The sequence below is a fragment of the Hippocampus zosterae genome, chromosome 4 (genome assembly GCF_025434085.1).
Source record: "Hippocampus zosterae strain Florida chromosome 4, ASM2543408v3, whole genome shotgun sequence".
Taxonomy (NCBI): Eukaryota; Metazoa; Chordata; class Actinopteri; order Syngnathiformes; family Syngnathidae; genus Hippocampus; species Hippocampus zosterae.
In genome coordinates this window covers 1,526,224-1,544,774 of record NC_067454.1, presented here as the reverse complement: position 1 = coordinate 1,544,774, position 18,551 = coordinate 1,526,224, and the positions used below count along the sequence as shown (strand labels likewise).

Sequence of the window (18,551 nt, the reverse complement as noted above, 5' to 3'; positions counted from 1 at the left end):
AAGTTATTGTCCAGCGCTGACCTAAATAGTGATGTCAGGAACTTGTGTTTGGGGTCAAATATATGCCCAAATGCAATTTTTTTCCCGATTACCTTCATAAAGATTCTTGTGGAACCTTTGGGTGGCGGACGTGTTGTCACCCGGGCGCAAATGGGAAAGAAAAGAACGCATGTAATGTAGTTTGTCCAATTAGAGTTGCCGTAGCCAATGCGTTGAACATTCAACTTTCATCTAACAGCACCCTGAGTTATGTCAGCGTTATTGCGGTCAGGACAGGGCTCGTTTTCATTTAACTACTTCATTCTTTTGTATCACTGAGTAAACGTAGCTAATGAATTCTTTGAGTCCATTTAAAATGGTATCCCTCCGAAATGTCTCCAGTTTTATCTTAGCTTGCTAGTCGCTAACGAAGCCACGCAGAAGTTAGCAACAAAACGCTAATCGCATATCAAGCGTGAGTGTAAAGTGACGTGATTGCATGAAACGACGATAGCGGGTGTTAAAATGCGTAAAGTTCTGAGAGCCTAACTGCGACTGCTGGCGATAACCGAGGACGAGGCTGAACTTTCTCCAACAAGCGACGGACAACGTCAACTCCCGGACGGACGCTGTTTTCGAGAAGCCTCAAGTTGCGTTTCATCAGGTTTGTTCGCATTTCACTTTTACTTGCTTAGGAGCGTTCTATTTTGAAAACGCTTTTCTAAGCGTCACGTATGGTGTTGTTCAGCCTCCTAGCTTCTTCCTAGCCCTCACTCGCTCAACTTGAATGTTTTTATTTTGTACATTGTTATCAACTCTATGTGAAAGTCAACTATTCATGCGATCTGATGAATATGTGCAACATTATCATTTGGAAAACTAACTAACACACACACACTTACACGCACGCACAGCTCATAAGGCCACCAAGAGGTGAATGAAGTTAATTCCTGTGTAATAACTATCTGTCAAAGGCATCACGATGATCAAATGGTTAGTTCGTTTGCCCCGTCAAATGACACATTGCTTTGTTTCTATTTTGACACGTTTCAAACCAAAATATAACCTTCACTGTTCACATTGACGTTTGGCATTCTTTCCAGCCACACAGACAATGGCTGATGGCGGCAGCATCGGGATCTGCATCACAGAGCCCCCCTGCATCAAAGAGGAAGAGGAGCAGCACTGCATCAGCGAGGCGGGAGAGCAGCTTCAAGGGCTGCACTTCCCGGTGATTCGTGTCATCGTGAAGAGTGAAGATGATGAGGACAAAGGTCAGGGTGAGCACAATAGTGGCACAGGACCTCCGAGTAGCAGCTCGAATCGAAACGTAACAGCAGAAGACGATGGCCGTCACTGCGGAGGATCCCCAGAAGACGGCTGCCTCACCCAACTATTAGATAGCGACGAGGCAACATCACACTATCCTGACACTGACGATGAACACGCTAAAGGGGATGCGAACCAGCCCTTGAAATGTTCTCAGTGTGACAAAACGTTTGGCCACAAAAAGAATCTGAAAAGACACATGAGATATCACACGGGGGAAAAACCATTCGTCTGCTCATTCTGCGGTCAAGCATTCTACGAGAAGGCCCATTTGACAACGCACACAAGAACACACACAGGCGAAAAGCCATTTTCCTGCTCCATCTGCCACAAAATATTCTGTGACCGCTCGGCGTGGGTCGTTCACCAGCGAACGCACACCGGCGAGAAACCTTTTACCTGCTCAATTTGCGGTAAAAGTTTCCCGCGCAGGGAAAATCTAAGAACGCACACCAGAACACACACTGGGGAAAAGCCTTTTACGTGCGCTGTCTGTAAAAGCAGTTTTACGGTTCGCTCCACGTTGGTTCAACACATGAGAACGCACACTGGCGAGAAGCCTTTTGCATGCGCAGATTGCGGCACAAGATTCTCTCAAAAGACGCACTTAAAAAATCACATGAGGACACACACCGGGGAAAAACCCTTTACATGCCCGTTTTGCGACAAGCGTTTCTCTGTGAAAGGAAGTTTGATAACACACGTAAGAACACACACCGGAGCGATGTGATGTGTTGAGTCAAAATCCAGAACATGTTTGATTGACATCTGATCAGATCCTTTCTGAGCAATTTCACTGCAGTCACCCCATTCCCATCGGACACAATCCTGATTTTTTAAAAATATTTATTTTATATATTTTACACTGCAGGCGGCCCGGTAGTCCAGTGGTTAGCACGTGGGCTTCACAGTGCAGAGGTACCGGGTTCGATTCCAGCTCCGGCCTCCCTGTGTGGAGTTTGCATGTTCTCCCCGGGCCTGCGTGGGTTTTCTCCGGGTGCTCCGGTTTCCTCCCACATTCCAAAAATATGCATGGCAGGCTGATTGAACACTCTAAAATTGTCCCTAGGTGTGAGTGTGAGCGTGGATGGTTGTTTGTCTCTGTGTGCCCTGCGATTGGCTGGCAACCGATTCAGGGTGTCCCCCGCCTACTGCCCGGAGACGGCTGGGATGGGCTCCAGCACCCCCCGCGACCCTAGTGAGGATCAAGCGGTACGGAAGATGAATGAATGAATGAATTTTACACTGCGATATTGGAATACAGAGAGGAACATACAGTGTATGTATCATGAGTTACTTTTTAAAATGTTGTCTACAGTTGTCTACAGCAATCAATACCAGATTAATAGATCACTAGACCATCATTGATTGATTTTCGGCACAGCAATGACGCAGTATGCGAAATGTACTTTTGAATTGTACCAGAGTCAGTGTCTGAACGCTCTTCCATCTTTTGTCACGTAATGGATACACTTAATGTTATCACATGTACTGCACACGAGGACAAGACAATTGTGCACTGCCATCTAAAATGAAATTCACAAGAACATGTAAATGAATTCTCGTAGTTCAGGATTACGTCATTCGTTGTCTCAGCTGATGTCTTGTAACGTATGAAGGAGGTTTGTGGATTCAAATGGGTTGGACAGCAATAAAAACCAAATTGATTGCTGGAACATACTCTTTTCACGCCTGCAAGTGAAAGGTAACGTAACCTTTTGACCTTTACATTATGGAATAACAGGGGTCCACAACTCTGGGCTGTGAACCAGTACCGGAGCGTTGATCGTTTGGTATCTGTCTCCGCAGAAAGAATTGTATCCGTGCATTATCTCAGACGCTTCTCCTTATGGTGGAGCCTATCCCAGCTCTCTTCGGACAGTGGGCGGGGCACACTTTGAATTGGTCACCAGCCAATCGCAGGACACACAGATATGAACAACCGTTCGCGCTCACACTCGCACCTCGGGACAATTTAGAGTGTTCAATCAGCCTGCCATGCACTGGGTAGGATACAACAGCGCACTGCTATTTCAAAAAAAGGTGTTACGAAGAACACTTGTCACACAGATGATGAGCTTCGCCGATCCGAGCAACAGAGTGCATTGCTTGACTTGCTTGAAGAAGGCACAGCGTGGAAAGGTCGGGGTTCTCAACAGATTTTTACAGGAAAAGCCAAGTCCATTATTTTGAGTTTGTTTATTGAACATAAAACATATATGGTAATGATTTGACAGAAAATAAGGTAGATAAAAAAGTCAAAAGAAAGAAATCGGTCTTCATTCAACACAGTTATGTTCAAGGGAGTAGGAAGAAGTAAAAAACGTATCTAGTCCTACCCCGTTATGTGTTTATATCTACTAAATCATTTTTATATCAATTAGAAAAGAAAAAAGTATTTGGCTTGCAGTAGAATAAAAATAGCACACAATGACGTTCTACACTGTCAACGGAGCGGACAAGTACACAGACGAGCTTGACGCACCTGATATGAACTTAGTAAAATGGGATGAGGCCCCAGTGAGAATTGAACTCACGACCCCTGGTTTACAAGACCAGTGCTCTAACCACTGAGCTATGAGGCCTCGTACACTGGTTTGCAGTTAGCAGTTTTTTTTAACGAGCTACCAAAAGCACAGTCGAAATGGCGACTCGGAAAATGGTTACAAAAAAATCCAATCCATTGCTTGACTTGAAGTCGGAAAACACACACAAATTTCGTTAATGTCCAGTTTTCTTATATTACGGAGTACTTGATTCTTTTTTAACCTGACGTGTCGTTATCAATTTATTCTTTCGGCTTTATAATCGTATTCAAGCTGGCAGAGGTTTGTCCGAGTGGAGTTGCCGTATTACATAGCAAGTCTACTTCCGTGTATGTTTTACAAAATCACACTTTCATCACTTCTTATCCATTCCCGAATTAGCACCGATTCCACGTACTGAAAATTTGAGCCAGCACGACCATCACTGTTTAGCGGGATTCAAATACAAGTTAATTTAATCTTTATCTCCGCATAAACTCGACTCGGCGCACGTTGAAGTTCTCACGAGCTCGCTTAGCTTGCTAGCTGCTCACAAAGAGACGACGGCTTTGTAGGCGACGCGCAGCTAAGCCAGTGGGAAGAGTTATTTTCGTGAGAAAATGTGTACAAACACAAAAGTGGAGGATGTGGAGGGCCTCTGGAGAACCGATGAGGTGAACGAGAGACGGCGTCGACCGCCGGATGCTGTTTTCAAGGAGCCTCGAATTCTGTTACACGGAGCAGGTTTGATCGCTTATTCATCGCAATTGTCTGGTGGTAACACGTTTCATTGTACAACAGTATTGCTCCTTGTAAAATGGGCAACTTTATGTTTATGTCGGAAACTAACTAATAATTTTGTTAGTTTCCGACAGTCTGCGCGCTGCAGTGACACCGCCGTTCGTCTCAATTCTGGAAACCATCAATACAATACAACAAAAACGGGGCCACCTGCATCCTCTGAGCAATCGAATATCCATGCCTAATAACACGATACAAGCACACAACGTTGAAATAAAGTCCATCGTACCCACCTGAGATGTTGAGAAGAAAGCGCATGACAAAATTGATGAATTTGTATTTGGCATCCTGAAGGTTGTTGACGACGTACTTCCAATCACTGACCTGCTCAAGCTTTGAACGGAGCAATGTCCTTCCCCACCGTCATGACTATCCACGGTTGTGATACGCATTGGCAATAACATCCTTAAATAATACACAACATGAGACTTGACTCGGCAACGCTTATCTTTCCCAAACCGTGATTGTTGTTCTCTTCTTGTGTCATGCAGACGTCAGTGAAGAAAACCTTCCAGAGTCACCTCATATTAAACAGGAAGAGGAGGAGGAAAATCGCCCCAACATCAAAGTGGAGCCAGAGCCCCGACGCGTTAAAAATGAAGAGGAGCTGGAGCCCACCCAGTTTAAAGAAGAGGAGCAGGACCATCTCACCACGTCGCCGCTCCCTTGTGCCATTGTGAAGATTGAAGGTGATGAAGAAGAGGGTGATCGAGACCCCTGTGGACGATCGCAAGCAGACAACCTCTTAGCTCCACTTTCCGATAGTGACAACACAACGCCGCGCTCTTCTGACATTGACGATGACGATGGTGAACACTCGACAAGTGACGCGACGCGTCACGCTGACAAGAAACGCCTGACATGTCCTCAGTGTGAAAAGACGTTTGGGACCAAGTACACGTTGAGAGTGCACATTATGACACACACTGGAGAGAGACCGTTTGCCTGCTCAATTTGTGGCAAAAGATTCTCTGTCAAGGGAGTCCTAAAAAGGCACACAAGAACTCACACTGGAGAGAAACCTTTTGCCTGCTCATCTTGTGGGAAACGATTCTCTACCAAAGGACATTTGAACAGACACTCGAGAACACACAGTGGTGAGAAAACTTTTGCCTGCCCAGTGTGTGGTCAAAGGTTCTCTGAAAACGAAAACTTAAAACGGCATACAAGAACGCACACTGGGGAGAAACCATTTTCCTGCTTAGTGTGCGGTCTTAAATTAACTCAAAAGTCGAATTTAACGAGTCACATGAAAACGCACACTGGAGAAAAACCTTTTGTCTGCTCAGTGTGCGGGAAAAGCTTTGCTTTAAAGACAAGTTTAATAAGCCACACAAGAACGCACACTGGGGAGAAACCTTTTGCCTGTTCGGTTTGTGGAAAAAGATTTGCTCGTAAGGCGTATTTAAACACGCACACGCAAGAACACGCAGTGGAGAGAAACAATTTCCCCGCTCAGTTTGCGGTAAACGATTCCCTCGGAAGGCACAATTAAGCCTCGACACAAAAGCGCACACGGGAAGGAAACCTCTTGGCTGCTTAGTGTCCAGTCCTCAGCTTGTTCCTCAACGTAATCTCATCATGCTGATTGTGTTTCTGCTGATGAGTGACTCTTGGGTAATCTAATAGGTGTCCACGTGCGCACTTCTTAGCTTCGTTCATGTCCGAGTGTTCAAGCTTGACCCGTTTCATGTTTTTGTATGAAACCTTTTTCCCACGTGTCGATGTCTTCACTGTCATTGTTCTATTATGTGGGTGCATGAATACAGGACTAGGCGGCCGCTTGAATCGTTTCGTAATTTTAGTCAACTACAATTTATTTCTTTTACTTCACGTTTATATGTCTTAAATGATTTTATGCGTGTGTGCTTCTTTCCTTAGTTTTCATTCATTCATTCATTCATTCATTCATTCATTCATTCATTCATCTTCCGAGCCGCTTGATCCTCACTAGGGTCGCGGGGGGTGCTGGAGCCTATCCCAGCTGTCTCCGGGCAGTAGGCGGGGGACACCCTGAATCGGTTGCCAGCCAATCGCAGGGCACACAGAAACGAACAACCATTCGCACTCACACTCACACCTAGGGACAATTTCGAGTGTTCAATCAGCCTGCCATGCATGTTTTTTGGAATGTGGGAGGAAACCGGAGCCCCCGGAGAAAACCCACGCAGGCCCGGGGAGAACATGCAAACTCCACACAGGGAGGCCGGAGCTGGAATCGAACCCGGTGCCTCTGCACTGTGAAGCCGACGTGCTAACCACTGGACTACCGGGCCGCCCTGTTGTAATTTTAGTTACATGAAAAACACTGCGATTGGCTGGTAACCGCTTCAGGGTGTCCCCCCGCCTACTGCCCGAAGACAGCTGGGATAGGCTGCGGCACGCCCCGCGACCCTTGTGAGGAGAAGCAGATCAGAAAATGGAGGGATGAAGGACACCGAGTTATCTTGTGGATGAAATGCGCAAAAACTGCCTTGCCTTGAAATGCTGCGATGTTGTAGTTTACAAACGTGACGTTCATCTCGCTACTCTGAGAAGACAAAAGGTCCTTCAACATTATTATTATTATTGCAGGGAATTAGATTCCATTCAATGTTATTCACAGTTTCGCGCACAATCGACAAAACCCCATCCACGTCAGCTAACCAATGAGTGCGGCGCATCGAGCGGCTTGAGCAACGTCATGTCTGACGTCACGTGCCCCAACCCGACACCGGTCTTGTCTTTGGTCGGCCGGAATAATATCTGACTGAATTATCACAGAACATATCCAAGACTCGAAACAATACGTCAGTACTTTGCCTGACCCAAGCGTTCATAACGCAAGACTTTGTTTCCGGAAAAACTCGTCCCGGTGCACTTTGAGGCTTCCGCAGCTATCTTAGCTTAGCCTAGCTTAGCTTCCGAGCTGTGAACAAAAAGACGCGTTTGTTTGCAACACAGCGCACAACAAGCAGAAATTAGGTTTCACTGAAATTATTTTATGAAAATGTGTGCACAAAGTGTGAAAGAAGAGTACGAGGAGCAACATTGTGGAATAAAAGAGGAGAGCGAGAGTTCACGTCAACGTTTGGACGGCGTTTTCAAGAAGCCTCAAATTGGATTACACAACGCAGGTTTGTTGCCTTCTTTACTCTCTCTTCAGCAGCTTCTTTCATTACTTCACGACATTCTTGAATGTGCATGATATCTGTTGTGTCTTGAAATGACGAGGCACACACACGCGCCGTTTTCTATTATGTATTCAACCGTCGAGTTTCGCCATTAACCTCGTGGGGAAGAGGCTTAGCATTCAGGTAACATTTCACACATGCGCAGTAGATGGCAATACATATCTTTAATTACATTTACATCTTCACATTGTTTGTCAAATGTGGTGGGCCATAGATTTAGCACCTGGGCTTTAATCCACCTCCTTTCAATTGTGTGCCATCACAGTAACTTCCCATTCGAACACATTTTACTTTTCAAAAATTGAAAAAAAAAAACCCATAAAATTTCCATTTTTTTAATCTGTGTTATTTTTCCATTACAGTACCTCGGAGAATAATGGTTTTAACATAAATTGTATAAAATCAACGCACACCCATTCTAGGGCGGTAACAATGTTATTGTTATTCTTGTGACAATTGTAATATCATAGTTTCGCTTTCTTATTGGACAGTTCATAATTGGCCTCAGTAGAAAATTTTTACAACAACATTTTGCGATAAAATGACCAGAATCGACCATTGGAAATAAATTGAAATAATTTTATCAATTTTTATGATCATTTTTTTCTTCTTTCTTCCCACAATCTTGCTGCTGTAGACTGTAAATTTCCCCAGTGTGGGACAAATAAATGATATCTTGATCTTGAAATATGCCCAAAACTTGCATAGACAACTATAGTTGAAGTTGAGTTGACTGAACCAAGTTTGACTTTTCCCCAAACCATTTGTGTTTGTCTCCTTGTATCATGCAGATACCACCGAAGAAGATCTTCATGCTGGGCAGAAGTGCCACCACATCAAAAAGGAAGAGAAGCCTGAGCACGTGTGCATGAAAGTGGAGGAGGCTGAAGATGAGTTGCCTTTGTCTTGTGTCATTGTCAAGATTGAAGGCGATGAAGAAGAGGACGATGATGATGACTGTTGTGGAGACAGCCTCTTTGCTCCACTATCAGACACAACACCAGACACTCGTGATGACGACGACCACCATGATAACCTTGAAAAACATTCCCAAAGTCATATTACATGCCACACTGACAACAGACGCTTGCAGTGCTCTCAGTGTGACAAAACCTTGGGTACTAAGTATGCTTTGAAAGTGCACAAGAAAACACACGCTGGAGAGAAACCTTTTTCCTGCTTGTTTTGTGACAAACGTTTCTCTGTGAAAGGAAGTTTGATAAGACACGCAAGAACACACACCGGGGAGAAGCCTTTTGCCTGTTCAATTTGTGGTAAAAGATTCACCCAGAAAGGATATTTGGGGACACACACAAAAACACACACTGGAGAGAAACCTTTTGCCTGCTCAGTGTGCGGTCTTACACTAACTCAAAAATCGAATTTAATCATTCACATGAGAACGCACACTGGGGAGAAACCTTTTGCCTGCTCAGTTTGTGGTAAATGCTTCTCAATCAAGAAAAGTTTAATAAGTCACACAAGAACACACACCGGGGATAAACCTTTTGTCTGCTCGGTTTGTGGGAATAAATTCTCTTCAAAGGGACCTTTAAGAAGACACATGAGAACACACACTGGTGAGAAACCTTTTTCCTGCTTAGTGTGCGGTCTTAAATTAACGCAGAAGAATAATTTAACCAAACACATGAGAACACACACTGGGGAGAAACCCTTCGCCTGCTCAGTTTGCGACAAAACATTCACCCAGAAGGCACAGTTGAACACGCACACCAGAACACACACTGGGGAGAAACCCTTTACCTGCTCTGTCTGCGTCTACAGTTTTAGTGAACGTTCAAAATTGGTGCGGCACATGAGGACACACACTGGCGAGAAAGTGTACAGTTGCAATGTGTGTGATGAGAAATTCTTACACAAATATCAGCTTGATAAGCATGGCTGTTTTGGTCAACCAGTGATGGCCCTCAATATCATTTAAAAAGAAACACTCGAGATTTCCTGTTCATATGGACTGTGAGTGTTTTTGTTTACAAGTTTGTTTTGGGACCGCGTTCAGTTTTTTTACATAATAAAAGTGATTGTCTAGAAACCAACTGGTTTTATCATGTTACATTTCTTTCTATCCTGTAGTGACAGTATGTTGGATGCCTACCTTTAAGGCTTTCAAGTTAAGTTTTAAGGTACAGTTGAGAGGCGCAACGGTGGTCGATTGGATGGCACGTCGGCTTCACCGTGCGGAGGTGCAGGGTTCGATTCCGACTGCGGCCTCCCTGTGTGCGGTTTGCATGTGAAATGCTTTGCTCGTCTATGTGTGCCCTGCAAATGGGTTCAGGGTGTCTGAAATACAACTGGGCATGAAAATAATAAACGGTCCGAGCTGGAGTTTTTTTTAGGCGAGTACATGCATGCGAAAACTTCCCAGACCAACTTCGCTCTCAATTGTGATATGGCGTCTTATGTTATCTGAAGGATGTTCAGAGGTGTGGAAATGTATACGTTCACAGATTTTGTGTCATTATAAAAGAGTACGGTTAGCTTTTCACTCGCCTTGTGACATGAACGCCTTCACACCTGAGGGGGGCAGTACAGTAAAGCACAAGAAGGTTGTGACGGGGTGCACTGGAAGTTAAAGTGCACGTAAAAGCCGCTAGCACAGGCGCCACCTAATTCGTTTTCATTTGCTTCAATAGCCGCGCGTTTCTTTACTCTGCACGGATTTCGATCATACGACACAATCCACATTGTTTTTTTTTTTTTTTTTTTGTACCCGGCCAACCTCGTCATAGTTGACTTTTGATGACGCTCCTTTAAGTTGGTTTGGGTCACTGTCCGCCATCGCAGACGTCGCTCGGCGGACCTTAGGTGTGAAAATGTGTCAAGTGGAACTCCTGAGGGCGTTGCTGAATCAGCGACTGAGTGCGGCCGTCGACGAAGTATTCGGAGTTGTTGCAAGAACCATCGCCGAGTACCAGGAGGAACTCTGTCGGTCAAAAGAGGAGAATGCGCGTCAGCGTCAGCTGCTGGACGCTGTTCTCAAGCCGCACGTTGTGCTATACAAAGAAGGTTTGCGCATCCCTCCTCGGGTCTTTCGAACCTTCTCTCGCTCATTCTTGCCTTTTCTTCGTGCAATTATGAGGACTAACTATTGCTTCGCTATTTTTATTTTATGCGCCTTCAGTATCGGGCAGCATGGTGCCCTGCGGCGTCAAGTTTGCGCGTTTTGACGCATCTCGAAGCAAATGCTGTTGTGTATTCACGGTTTATTGGATTTTTTTTTCTCATGTCCCGCAGAGAGTTCCAGTCAAGAATGTCTTTCCCCGAATCAGCAAGAAGGGATCTCCACGGTGGAACCACGGCAGCCTGAGCCTCCCCGCATCAAAGAGGAAGAGGAGAAGGCCGACGTCACCCAATTGCCATTGGCTCCTTTTCCTTTGAGGCTTGATGCCGAGGCTGAAGAAGAAGATGACGTAGACCGCTGCGGAGCGTCCCGAGCTGCCAGCCTCTCAGCTCCACTCTCAGATTCGGATGACATCACGTTGCACTCTTTCGACGCCGATGGTGACAAACATTCTAAGAGTGATACGGCAGGTCGCACTGCCGGTAAACGCTGGAAATGTTCCCATTGTGGGAAAACATTTGACTATAGCAGCGATCTGATCAAACACATAAGAACGCACACGGGAGAGAAACCATTCAAGTGTTCGGTTTGTGGCAAAAGTTTCACCCACAAGGGAAATTTGACCGTGCACACACGGACGCACACTGGAGAAAAACCGTACGGCTGCTCAATCTGCAACAAAAGTTTTACTGGCCACTCGGCATTAACTAAACACGCCCGGATACACACCGGGGAAAAGCCTTTCAGGTGCTCAGTGTGCGGTAAACGCTACACGCAAAACGAAACTTTGAAGGCTCACTCAAGAACCCACACTGGCGAGAAACCGTATTCCTGCTTAGTCTGCAACAAACGCTTCAGTTCACATTCGTCGTTTGCCCGACATCGAAGGACGCACAGTGACGAAAAACCCTATTCTTGCTTAGTCTGTAACAAAAGCTTCCGGTCTAATTCAGCCTTTGCCCGACACAGAAAAAAACACATTGGAGGCAAAGTGTTCAGTTGCGCCGCGTGCAAGAAGACATTCCCTCGCAAGTACCAAGTGAAGACACACAAGTGCGTTGCGCTCAATGAAGCCGCGGGAACTTAAAGGCTTTGGAAACTTTTGACTTCTTCCACGTGAACTTGAACTCTGAAAGGACTGGCCCGCTGGCTTCGCGGTGCATTCCATGATGACTTTCACTGGCGGGTTTGATATGTTCTGAAAAATATACACAATTTGAGCCATTTTTTTTGTGGATCATGCAACATTTTTGGGGGGTTCGCTTGTTTAGTCTGCCATCATCGTCGTCTTCCACGAGTAGCATTTGCTCAAGCTACGACCTTACAATGTACACAAATAAGCGCTCCTGCCAATGGATGGATATAAAATGACGGTGATACTATGACCTTGAACAATCTTTGCTGTAAATGTTTTTGGAATAACTGTTTTTTTTTTGGAGGGGGCGGGGCTTGCCAAAATCATCCCATGACGTCAGCATCCTTGTGACTGCCGGTGGCTTATCGATTCAGAAGAATCATTCAAAGCACAAATGCTCATGACTTCGATCGCCTTTAATGGGTGAAGCGTATTTACAAGGTCGGAATAACCGTACACGCATATCCAATAAGACAATAGGGGCTGTGTTCGTTTGTGTCAGATGTTTTTTCATGCAATGAGAACAGTACAATAATTTTTATTTTTCAATCCGGTCCTCTTTCGTACGTGGATATAAATGTGGCATGCATCTGATGGCGTTCATCTGACCCGCACATCATCAAATGAGGGAGAAAAAAATAAACGTCACAATGTTGTTGTTTTTTTTCCAATATTCGGTAGATGGAGGAGCAGGAAAGTGTGGTGAAAAGATGGAGGCAATTCTGAACAACTTAGGGGGTCATCAGTCTCGCAGCTTTATTACTATTAGCGGACGCTAGCCCATCCCTATTTCCTTCACGTACAGACGTGACAGAGCTACTGTTGAAAGAAGATGAAACTTTGTTGCGAACCAAAACGGCAGCAGGGCAATAACGCGGAACACTATCACAGGTTAAAGACTTGATTTTTTTTTATTTCGACTCACATATACGCGTTTACAATTGACAACGCAAAATCAAAGGTTTGTCAATGCAATCAAATCGTCTCGCAGCACGCCGGTGTTTGTTCAGCCGTCACACAGTGCAACTTAATGGTTTCTCACCAGAGTGTATTTGGATGTGTTTTGTGAACGCACCCCTTTGAGAAAATTGTTTACCACAAATTGAGCAGGTGAAGCGTTTCTCCCCCGTGTGCGTTCTCCTGTGCTGAACCAATCCCGAGCGATCGCTGAAATTTAAATTGCAGATGGCACACGTGAAAGGTTTCTCTCCCGTGTGCGTTCTTGTGTGCGTTGTCAAATGTCCCCTTATGGAGAATCTTTTACCACAAAGCGAGCAGGCGAAAGGTTTCTCTCCGGTGTGCCTTCTCATGTGTTTGCCCAAATTGGAGCGATCGCTGAAACTCAAGTTGCAGACTGAGCACGCAAAAGGTTTCTCTCCGGTGTGTACCCTCGTGTGTTTAATCATCGCGGAGTAATCGATGAAACTTTTGTTGCAGACAGAGCAGGAATAAGGCTTGTCGCCCGTGTGTATTCTGGTGTGCGTCGTTAAGTGTGCCTTCTGAGAGAATCGTTTGCCGCAAACGGAGCACATGAACGGTTTGTCTCCAGAGTGGATCATCATGTGTACTCGCAACGTGTACTTGGTTCCAAACGTTTTGTCGCATTGAGAACATTTCCAGTGCGCGTTGCCAGGGTGACACGTCATATCACTTTTAGACTGTTCAGCATCAGAGTCAGGAGAACGAGAGGGGGATTGTGGAGCCTGGCGGCCGTCTGCTTGCGATGCTCCACTGCGGCCTGCGTCACCTTCTGTTGTCACTTGTTGACTTCTTGAGCTGCTGCTTCGAGGCTCCGCCCCTCTGCTCTCCACACTCTGACTTTTGTCTTCATCATATTCGCTCTTTACAATGACGCGAGAAAAGGGCAACTCCAGCAATTGATGAGGCTCACGCTCCGTTTCCTCTTTAATGAGGAAGGGATCCGCCTCCTCCTCTTCCCCTTGATCTTGGGGAGGCTTCTGTTCCTGCTGCTCAAGGGGAAGACTTTCTTCACTGTTATCTGCAGGGTAAACACACACACACACACAAATATTATGATAGCCAAAACAGTACATTGACAGTACTCCCCCGAGGGTGTAGTACGTCGAATGAGTTCAATACGCTGACGAGGGCGCACCTGTTTTGTGGGGTTCCTCTTGAGGCCTGAAAACTGCGTCGAGTAGTTGACGCTGTCGCTCGTTCTCCTCCTTGGTCCGACTAAGTTCCTCCTCGTACTCTGCAATCGTTCTTGCAACGACTCCAAATATTTCTTCGACGGCCGCACTCAGTCGGGCCTTCAGCATCGCTCTCAGCATTTCGACTTTACACATTTTCACCTGATAATCACGACAATTTACACTCACAGGGGGGGGGGAACTCCGCTACAGATGTGTTTCGAACAAACGCGTCGCTTTGATCGCAGGTACCGAGCTAAACTAATCTGAGCTAACCGGAGAAACGTAAAAATTCAACAAGAAGAGATCGAGGAATCGGATATGAGGATTTAATTAAAAATGTTTCCTCCGCTAAACTAACAACGGGGCATTCTGTGTCGAGGTTTAGGTTCATTCAGTCCCGATTCTCAAAGAATGTTTACTTGTGAGGCGCCTTTCGGAAGGCAAACCGTACCCGGAAGCAAATCGGCGTTTGTACGGCATCTGTACTTGGACAAACCTCATACCATACGCGATTCGACGCCATTGATGACGTCAAAGGTAGGTGCGACTAAAAATGAATGCTTCTGTAAAGGTGTGTCGGATACCGTTTTCGACAGCACGAATTCAAAAGGAAAGAGAGGAGGAAATGGTATTTGACTTCAAAGTTTGAAAGACACTAAGTTCGCATTCGGACTGAAATGACTATGGATAACCTTTGACTCTTTGACGCCACAAATACGATTTCGACATCCACATGAAGTTTCGTCGAATCCTGTCAAACAACTTCAACCCATGGCGAGTGTATGTTGAAAAGTTTCCTTCACCGGCGTATTAATGAAAACTTGCTACAAATACTATTATGATGCTAAATTATTTAGTTTCATAGAGACATGTATGAAATGGGGCGGCCCGGTAGTCCAGTGGTTAGCACATCGGCTTCACACTGCAACTTCACCCTGTTCGATTCCAGCTCCGGCCTCCCTGTGTGGAGTTTGCATGTTCTCCCCGGGCCTGTGTGGGTTTTCTCCGGGTGCTCCGGTTTCCTCCCACATTCCAAAAACATGCGTGGCAGGCTGATTGAACACACTAGGTGTGAGTGTGAGTGCGAATGGTCGTTTCTGTGTGCCCTGCGATTGGCTGGCAACCGATTCAGGGTGTCCCCCGCCTACTACACAATGCCAAATGCAGTAGATTGGCTAACAAAACTAGTCTCAAAAGTTTTCATGAACACGTTAAAGCCCTTTGAGCATTGCATATTTGAAGACAAACGATGGAGCAACACATCTAGACTGACAATAAAACAAGATGTATTCTTATGGAAATGAACTGAGGCGCAACTCATTTTTTCCCACCATTTTTATTGTGTGTTTTAATAAAGAAAAATAGCATTGTTTTGTATCAAAAACAGCGGAGCTGATACCGAGACAGCAGCATCATTTTCAAAACTTGACGTACACAAACTTCACTGTGCTTTCACATTTAGGTATCGAGGAATCATTTTTATGCGGTTCGCTCTGCTGCCCTTATTTTTTTTTTTAGCTCTTTCAATGTGTTTCAATGCGCTGCATGTTTGCACTGTGGTTGAGAGAGGAAAGTCATTTCATCTGTGCTTGAAGTCATTTGACAACAAGACACACATGGGACACTGACGGCATTTGTGGCCGTCAAGAGTTTTTCTCGGACAAAGTTCAAGAAATGACTCGGCACACAGGGAAAATTGTCTTCAATATTGGCGGGAGGGATCTCCGAGAGCGAACGACGGTAGTTGCCCTGATGATCACACACACTCCACCTCCCTTCCCGCCAATTCAGACTTTGATTGTAACATACAAGGATAACACTGCCCCCGATATTTGCATACCGCAACCCCGGTCCGGCCCCTCGGTCGTGATTGGTTACCTGGGCTTTAGTTTTGAACCACCGGTACTTTGGCGCCTTTCTGAATCAACACGTTGCAGACTTTGCGGACGGCCAATGTCGCGACGGCTGTTCTCAAATCGTCTTATGTTGTTCCACCGCTGTTCTCGAATTATTCATTCCCCCTTTGCGACCGAGTCTCGCCCTCTCTCCTCTGATGGCCCACCTGCATTGACGTGCTAATTGTGGACTTCAACAGTCCTCCAGCCAGGTGGCCGCCGCCTTCGCGCGCAGACATTTTGGGGGTGCCGGATACGCACCCAAACGTGCCCAAATTAAATGAAACTTTAAACATCATAGATTCCTCTAACAGTGGCACAACTTCGACACTCTATTTATATCGATATACACGATTTACTGGTTGATCTACTATCACAGGTTTAGGAGACTAATAAAAACTGTAAACTGTAATAACATACCCTGTTTCGTGTGTTTGACCTGATATGGGGTGCAGATTGGAGAGAAACTTCTCCGCACACTAGGCAGATGGTTTCTGCCCCGTTCTTATATGTTGTCCCAAATTTGAATGAACACCGCAACTCGGGTTGTACACCGAGCGGGCAAAACGTTTGCCCGCCGCTGCGTGTGTTTTCCTGTGTTGAATCAGTGCAGAACGATCCCCAAAGCGTTTGCTGCAGTGTGTGCAGGCAAACGGTTTCTCGCCGGTGTGCGTTCTCGTGTGCGTGATCAAGTTGGCCTTCTGAGAGAATCTTTTTCCGCAGATTGAGCACGTGAATGGCTTCTCTCCCGTGTGAACCATCATGTGTCTTCTCAGATTCCTCCGGTCGCCAAGGGTTCTCCCGCACTGGGAGCATTTCCAGTGTGTTTTGTCACCAGTGTGACTTTGCATGTGCCTCGTCAAACTGTACTTGGTGCCAAATGTTTTGTCACAATGAGAGCACTTGAAGTACCTGTGGTCAGCATGCCATGCCGCATCACCTGGAGAGTGTGATGTTCTTTTGTCGCGATGTTCTGACCGCGGAGCAAAGAGTCTGTCTGCCTGCGATTCTCCATGGTGGCCTCCATCCTCTTCCGTTGCCGCGCACTGACTTGAGTTACTGCTTAGCGGCCTCATCCATCTTGAATGCTCACTTTGATTGGGAAGAGGTTGTGACTGCTCCTCTTCATCCTCACTCTTGAAAGGAACACCAGCTGATGGTAACGTGCCGATATCAGCCTCCTGCGCTTCCTCTTTAACCTGCACAACCTCTGGATCCTGCTGCGCAGGGGGAACGGCTTCCTCGCCAACATCTGCAGGACACAAAAAGACAAACGCACAGTGTTTCGTTAAATCAAGCTTTGCTCAGCTATGGGGAGATACTCCTTTTAATGCTTATTACATATACTGGAAATTTAAATTTGGAATTGCTCATCCCTGCGTTAGATTGGTGAACTCCAGGCCAACTACATAGGAGACCAGTTTCGTTACATAATAATGTGTATCATTGTGTGGAGAACGCCACAGACACTGCTTCGTTCGCCGTCGTTGGTTTTGCACAGACAAACCAATCAGAGGACCAAAAATGATCACATTATCAAGGAGGATGGATTTGAAATAATAACATAATTTAAAAAATAAAAATATCAATAAAAGTCCCATCTGGAGGCTAATTTACATTGCACGGGCCTTATACGATTGATTCACAATGATCCGGGCAGATTAGACCGACATGGCAACACTGAGACCGAATTCTGATTGGCTCCAAAAGTTTACATCGGCATAAAACAAACATTATAATTCAGGTCGTAAAATTTGATCGGTACTTCTGAGACCGGTAGATCTGAGCTTGATGGCTCTTAACGTTATTTATTCTTAGATTTGTTCATCAAAACGCGTTCCTTTAAAATCGTCGAATGAGTGCGGACACGACTGATCGACTTCACTTCCCGGATGTTCGACTTAATGAGGCTTCCATAATTTCCTGCAAAAATGTGCGGACAACTGGACAAACCTGCTCCCAAACATGTGGACAAATGGACAAACCTGCTCCGAGTGTCTCAGCTTTAGGCCTGAAAACGGCGTCCAGCATTTGACGTTGTCTCGCGTTCTCCTCTCTTGTCCGGCAAAGTTCCTCTTCGTACTCTGCTATCGTTCGCGCAAAAACTCCAACTATTTCGTCGACGGCTGCACTTAGCCGCTGATTTAGCAACGCCTTCAGCATTTCTACTTTACACATTTTCACACACTTGAGACTCACTAAGCTCACTTCGGCGTCTCTTTGTTCGCAGCTAGCAAGCTAAACTGAGCTAAGCTAAGAGGCGCTAACTGAAGAAGCTTAAAAGTGCAGCGAGACTGCGCGAAATGAACCACCCAATCAATAAATCATCTTAACTGGAATAGTCGCTTTGTGCCTGCCAGGATATTCTGTGTCGAAGCTTGTTGGCGGGCCAAGTCATCTAACAAGTAGATTCGTAAAGCGTTGTAACGACGTTTGTGTTGTCGTAGTGACGATGACGTCGACGATGACGCATTCA

The 18,551-nt window shown here is 45.7% G+C and overlaps 5 protein-coding genes and 1 non-coding gene across 6 annotated transcripts; 3 read left to right on the top strand and 3 right to left on the bottom strand.

The window, feature by feature from the left end:
• Positions 1 to 195: 195 nt before the first annotated feature.
• LOC127599100 (oocyte zinc finger protein XlCOF6.1-like) lies at positions 196 to 2,984 on the top strand. Its single transcript, XM_052062784.1, has 2 exons — positions 196 to 643; positions 1,083 to 2,984. The coding sequence occupies exon 2, from the start codon at positions 1,094 to 1,096 to the stop codon at positions 2,036 to 2,038; it is 945 nt and encodes a 314-aa protein (XP_051918744.1). The 5' UTR covers positions 196 to 643; positions 1,083 to 1,093; the 3' UTR covers positions 2,039 to 2,984.
• Positions 2,985 to 3,820: 836 nt separating this feature from the next.
• trnat-ugu (transfer RNA threonine (anticodon UGU)) lies at positions 3,821 to 3,893 on the bottom strand. Its single transcript has one exon. It is a non-coding gene; the product is annotated as a tRNA-Thr (tRNA).
• A 255-nt stretch (positions 3,894 to 4,148) lies between these two features.
• On the top strand, positions 4,149 to 6,268 carry LOC127599074 (zinc finger protein 771-like). The gene is made up of 2 exons (XM_052062742.1): positions 4,149 to 4,577; positions 5,126 to 6,268. The coding sequence occupies exons 1-2, from the start codon at positions 4,454 to 4,456 to the stop codon at positions 6,127 to 6,129; spliced, it is 1,128 nt and encodes a 375-aa protein (XP_051918702.1). The 5' UTR covers positions 4,149 to 4,453; the 3' UTR covers positions 6,130 to 6,268.
• A 1,057-nt stretch (positions 6,269 to 7,325) lies between these two features.
• LOC127599859 (zinc finger protein 605-like) lies at positions 7,326 to 12,104 on the top strand. Its single transcript, XM_052064073.1, has 4 exons — positions 7,326 to 7,750; positions 8,599 to 9,746; positions 10,558 to 10,834; positions 11,063 to 12,104. Exons 1-4 carry the CDS (start codon positions 7,618 to 7,620, stop codon positions 11,974 to 11,976), a joined length of 2,472 nt encoding a protein of 823 aa, XP_051920033.1. The 5' UTR covers positions 7,326 to 7,617; the 3' UTR covers positions 11,977 to 12,104.
• Positions 12,105 to 12,911: 807 nt separating this feature from the next.
• Positions 12,912 to 14,650, bottom strand: LOC127599067 (oocyte zinc finger protein XlCOF6.1-like). The gene is made up of 3 exons (XM_052062731.1): positions 14,632 to 14,650; positions 14,141 to 14,339; positions 12,912 to 14,023 (listed from the first exon to the last, which is right to left on the bottom strand). Exons 2-3 carry the CDS (start codon positions 14,331 to 14,333, stop codon positions 13,038 to 13,040), a joined length of 1,179 nt encoding a protein of 392 aa, XP_051918691.1. The 5' UTR covers positions 14,334 to 14,339; positions 14,632 to 14,650; the 3' UTR covers positions 12,912 to 13,037.
• A 1,124-nt stretch (positions 14,651 to 15,774) lies between these two features.
• LOC127599099 (zinc finger protein 135-like) lies at positions 15,775 to 18,537 on the bottom strand. Its single transcript, XM_052062783.1, has 2 exons — positions 18,061 to 18,537; positions 15,775 to 17,327 (listed from the first exon to the last, which is right to left on the bottom strand). Exons 1-2 carry the CDS (start codon positions 18,251 to 18,253, stop codon positions 16,555 to 16,557), a joined length of 966 nt encoding a protein of 321 aa, XP_051918743.1. The 5' UTR covers positions 18,254 to 18,537; the 3' UTR covers positions 15,775 to 16,554.
• Positions 18,538 to 18,551: the final 14 nt, after the last annotated feature.

Excerpts from the sequence above, each read along its gene's own strand:
- LOC127599100 (XM_052062784.1), top strand. The coding sequence starts at position 1,094 with ATGGCTGATGGCGGCAGCATCGGGATCTGCATCACAGAGCCCCCCTGC.
- LOC127599074 (XM_052062742.1), top strand. The coding sequence starts at position 4,454 with ATGTGTACAAACACAAAAGTGGAGGATGTGGAGGGCCTCTGGAGAACC. Across the intron at positions 4,578-5,125 it reads AATTCTGTTACACGGAGCAG|ACGTCAGTGAAGAAAACCTT; the intron begins GTTTGATCGCTT and ends TGTGTCATGCAG.
- LOC127599859 (XM_052064073.1), top strand. The coding sequence starts at position 7,618 with ATGAAAATGTGTGCACAAAGTGTGAAAGAAGAGTACGAGGAGCAACAT. Across the intron at positions 9,747-10,557 it reads TGATGGCCCTCAATATCATT|TTGACTTTTGATGACGCTCC; the intron begins TAAAAAGAAACA and ends ACCTCGTCATAG. Across the intron at positions 10,835-11,062 it reads CGTTGTGCTATACAAAGAAG|AGAGTTCCAGTCAAGAATGT; the intron begins GTTTGCGCATCC and ends CATGTCCCGCAG.
- LOC127599067 (XM_052062731.1), bottom strand. The coding sequence starts at position 14,333 with ATGTGTAAAGTCGAAATGCTGAGAGCGATGCTGAAGGCCCGACTGAGT. Across the intron at positions 14,024-14,140 it reads AGAGGAACCCCACAAAACAG|ATAACAGTGAAGAAAGTCTT; the intron begins GTGCGCCCTCGT and ends TTTACCCTGCAG.
- LOC127599099 (XM_052062783.1), bottom strand. The coding sequence starts at position 18,253 with ATGTGTAAAGTAGAAATGCTGAAGGCGTTGCTAAATCAGCGGCTAAGT. Across the intron at positions 17,328-18,060 it reads AGCTGAGACACTCGGAGCAG|ATGTTGGCGAGGAAGCCGTT; the intron begins GTTTGTCCATTT and ends TGTGTCCTGCAG.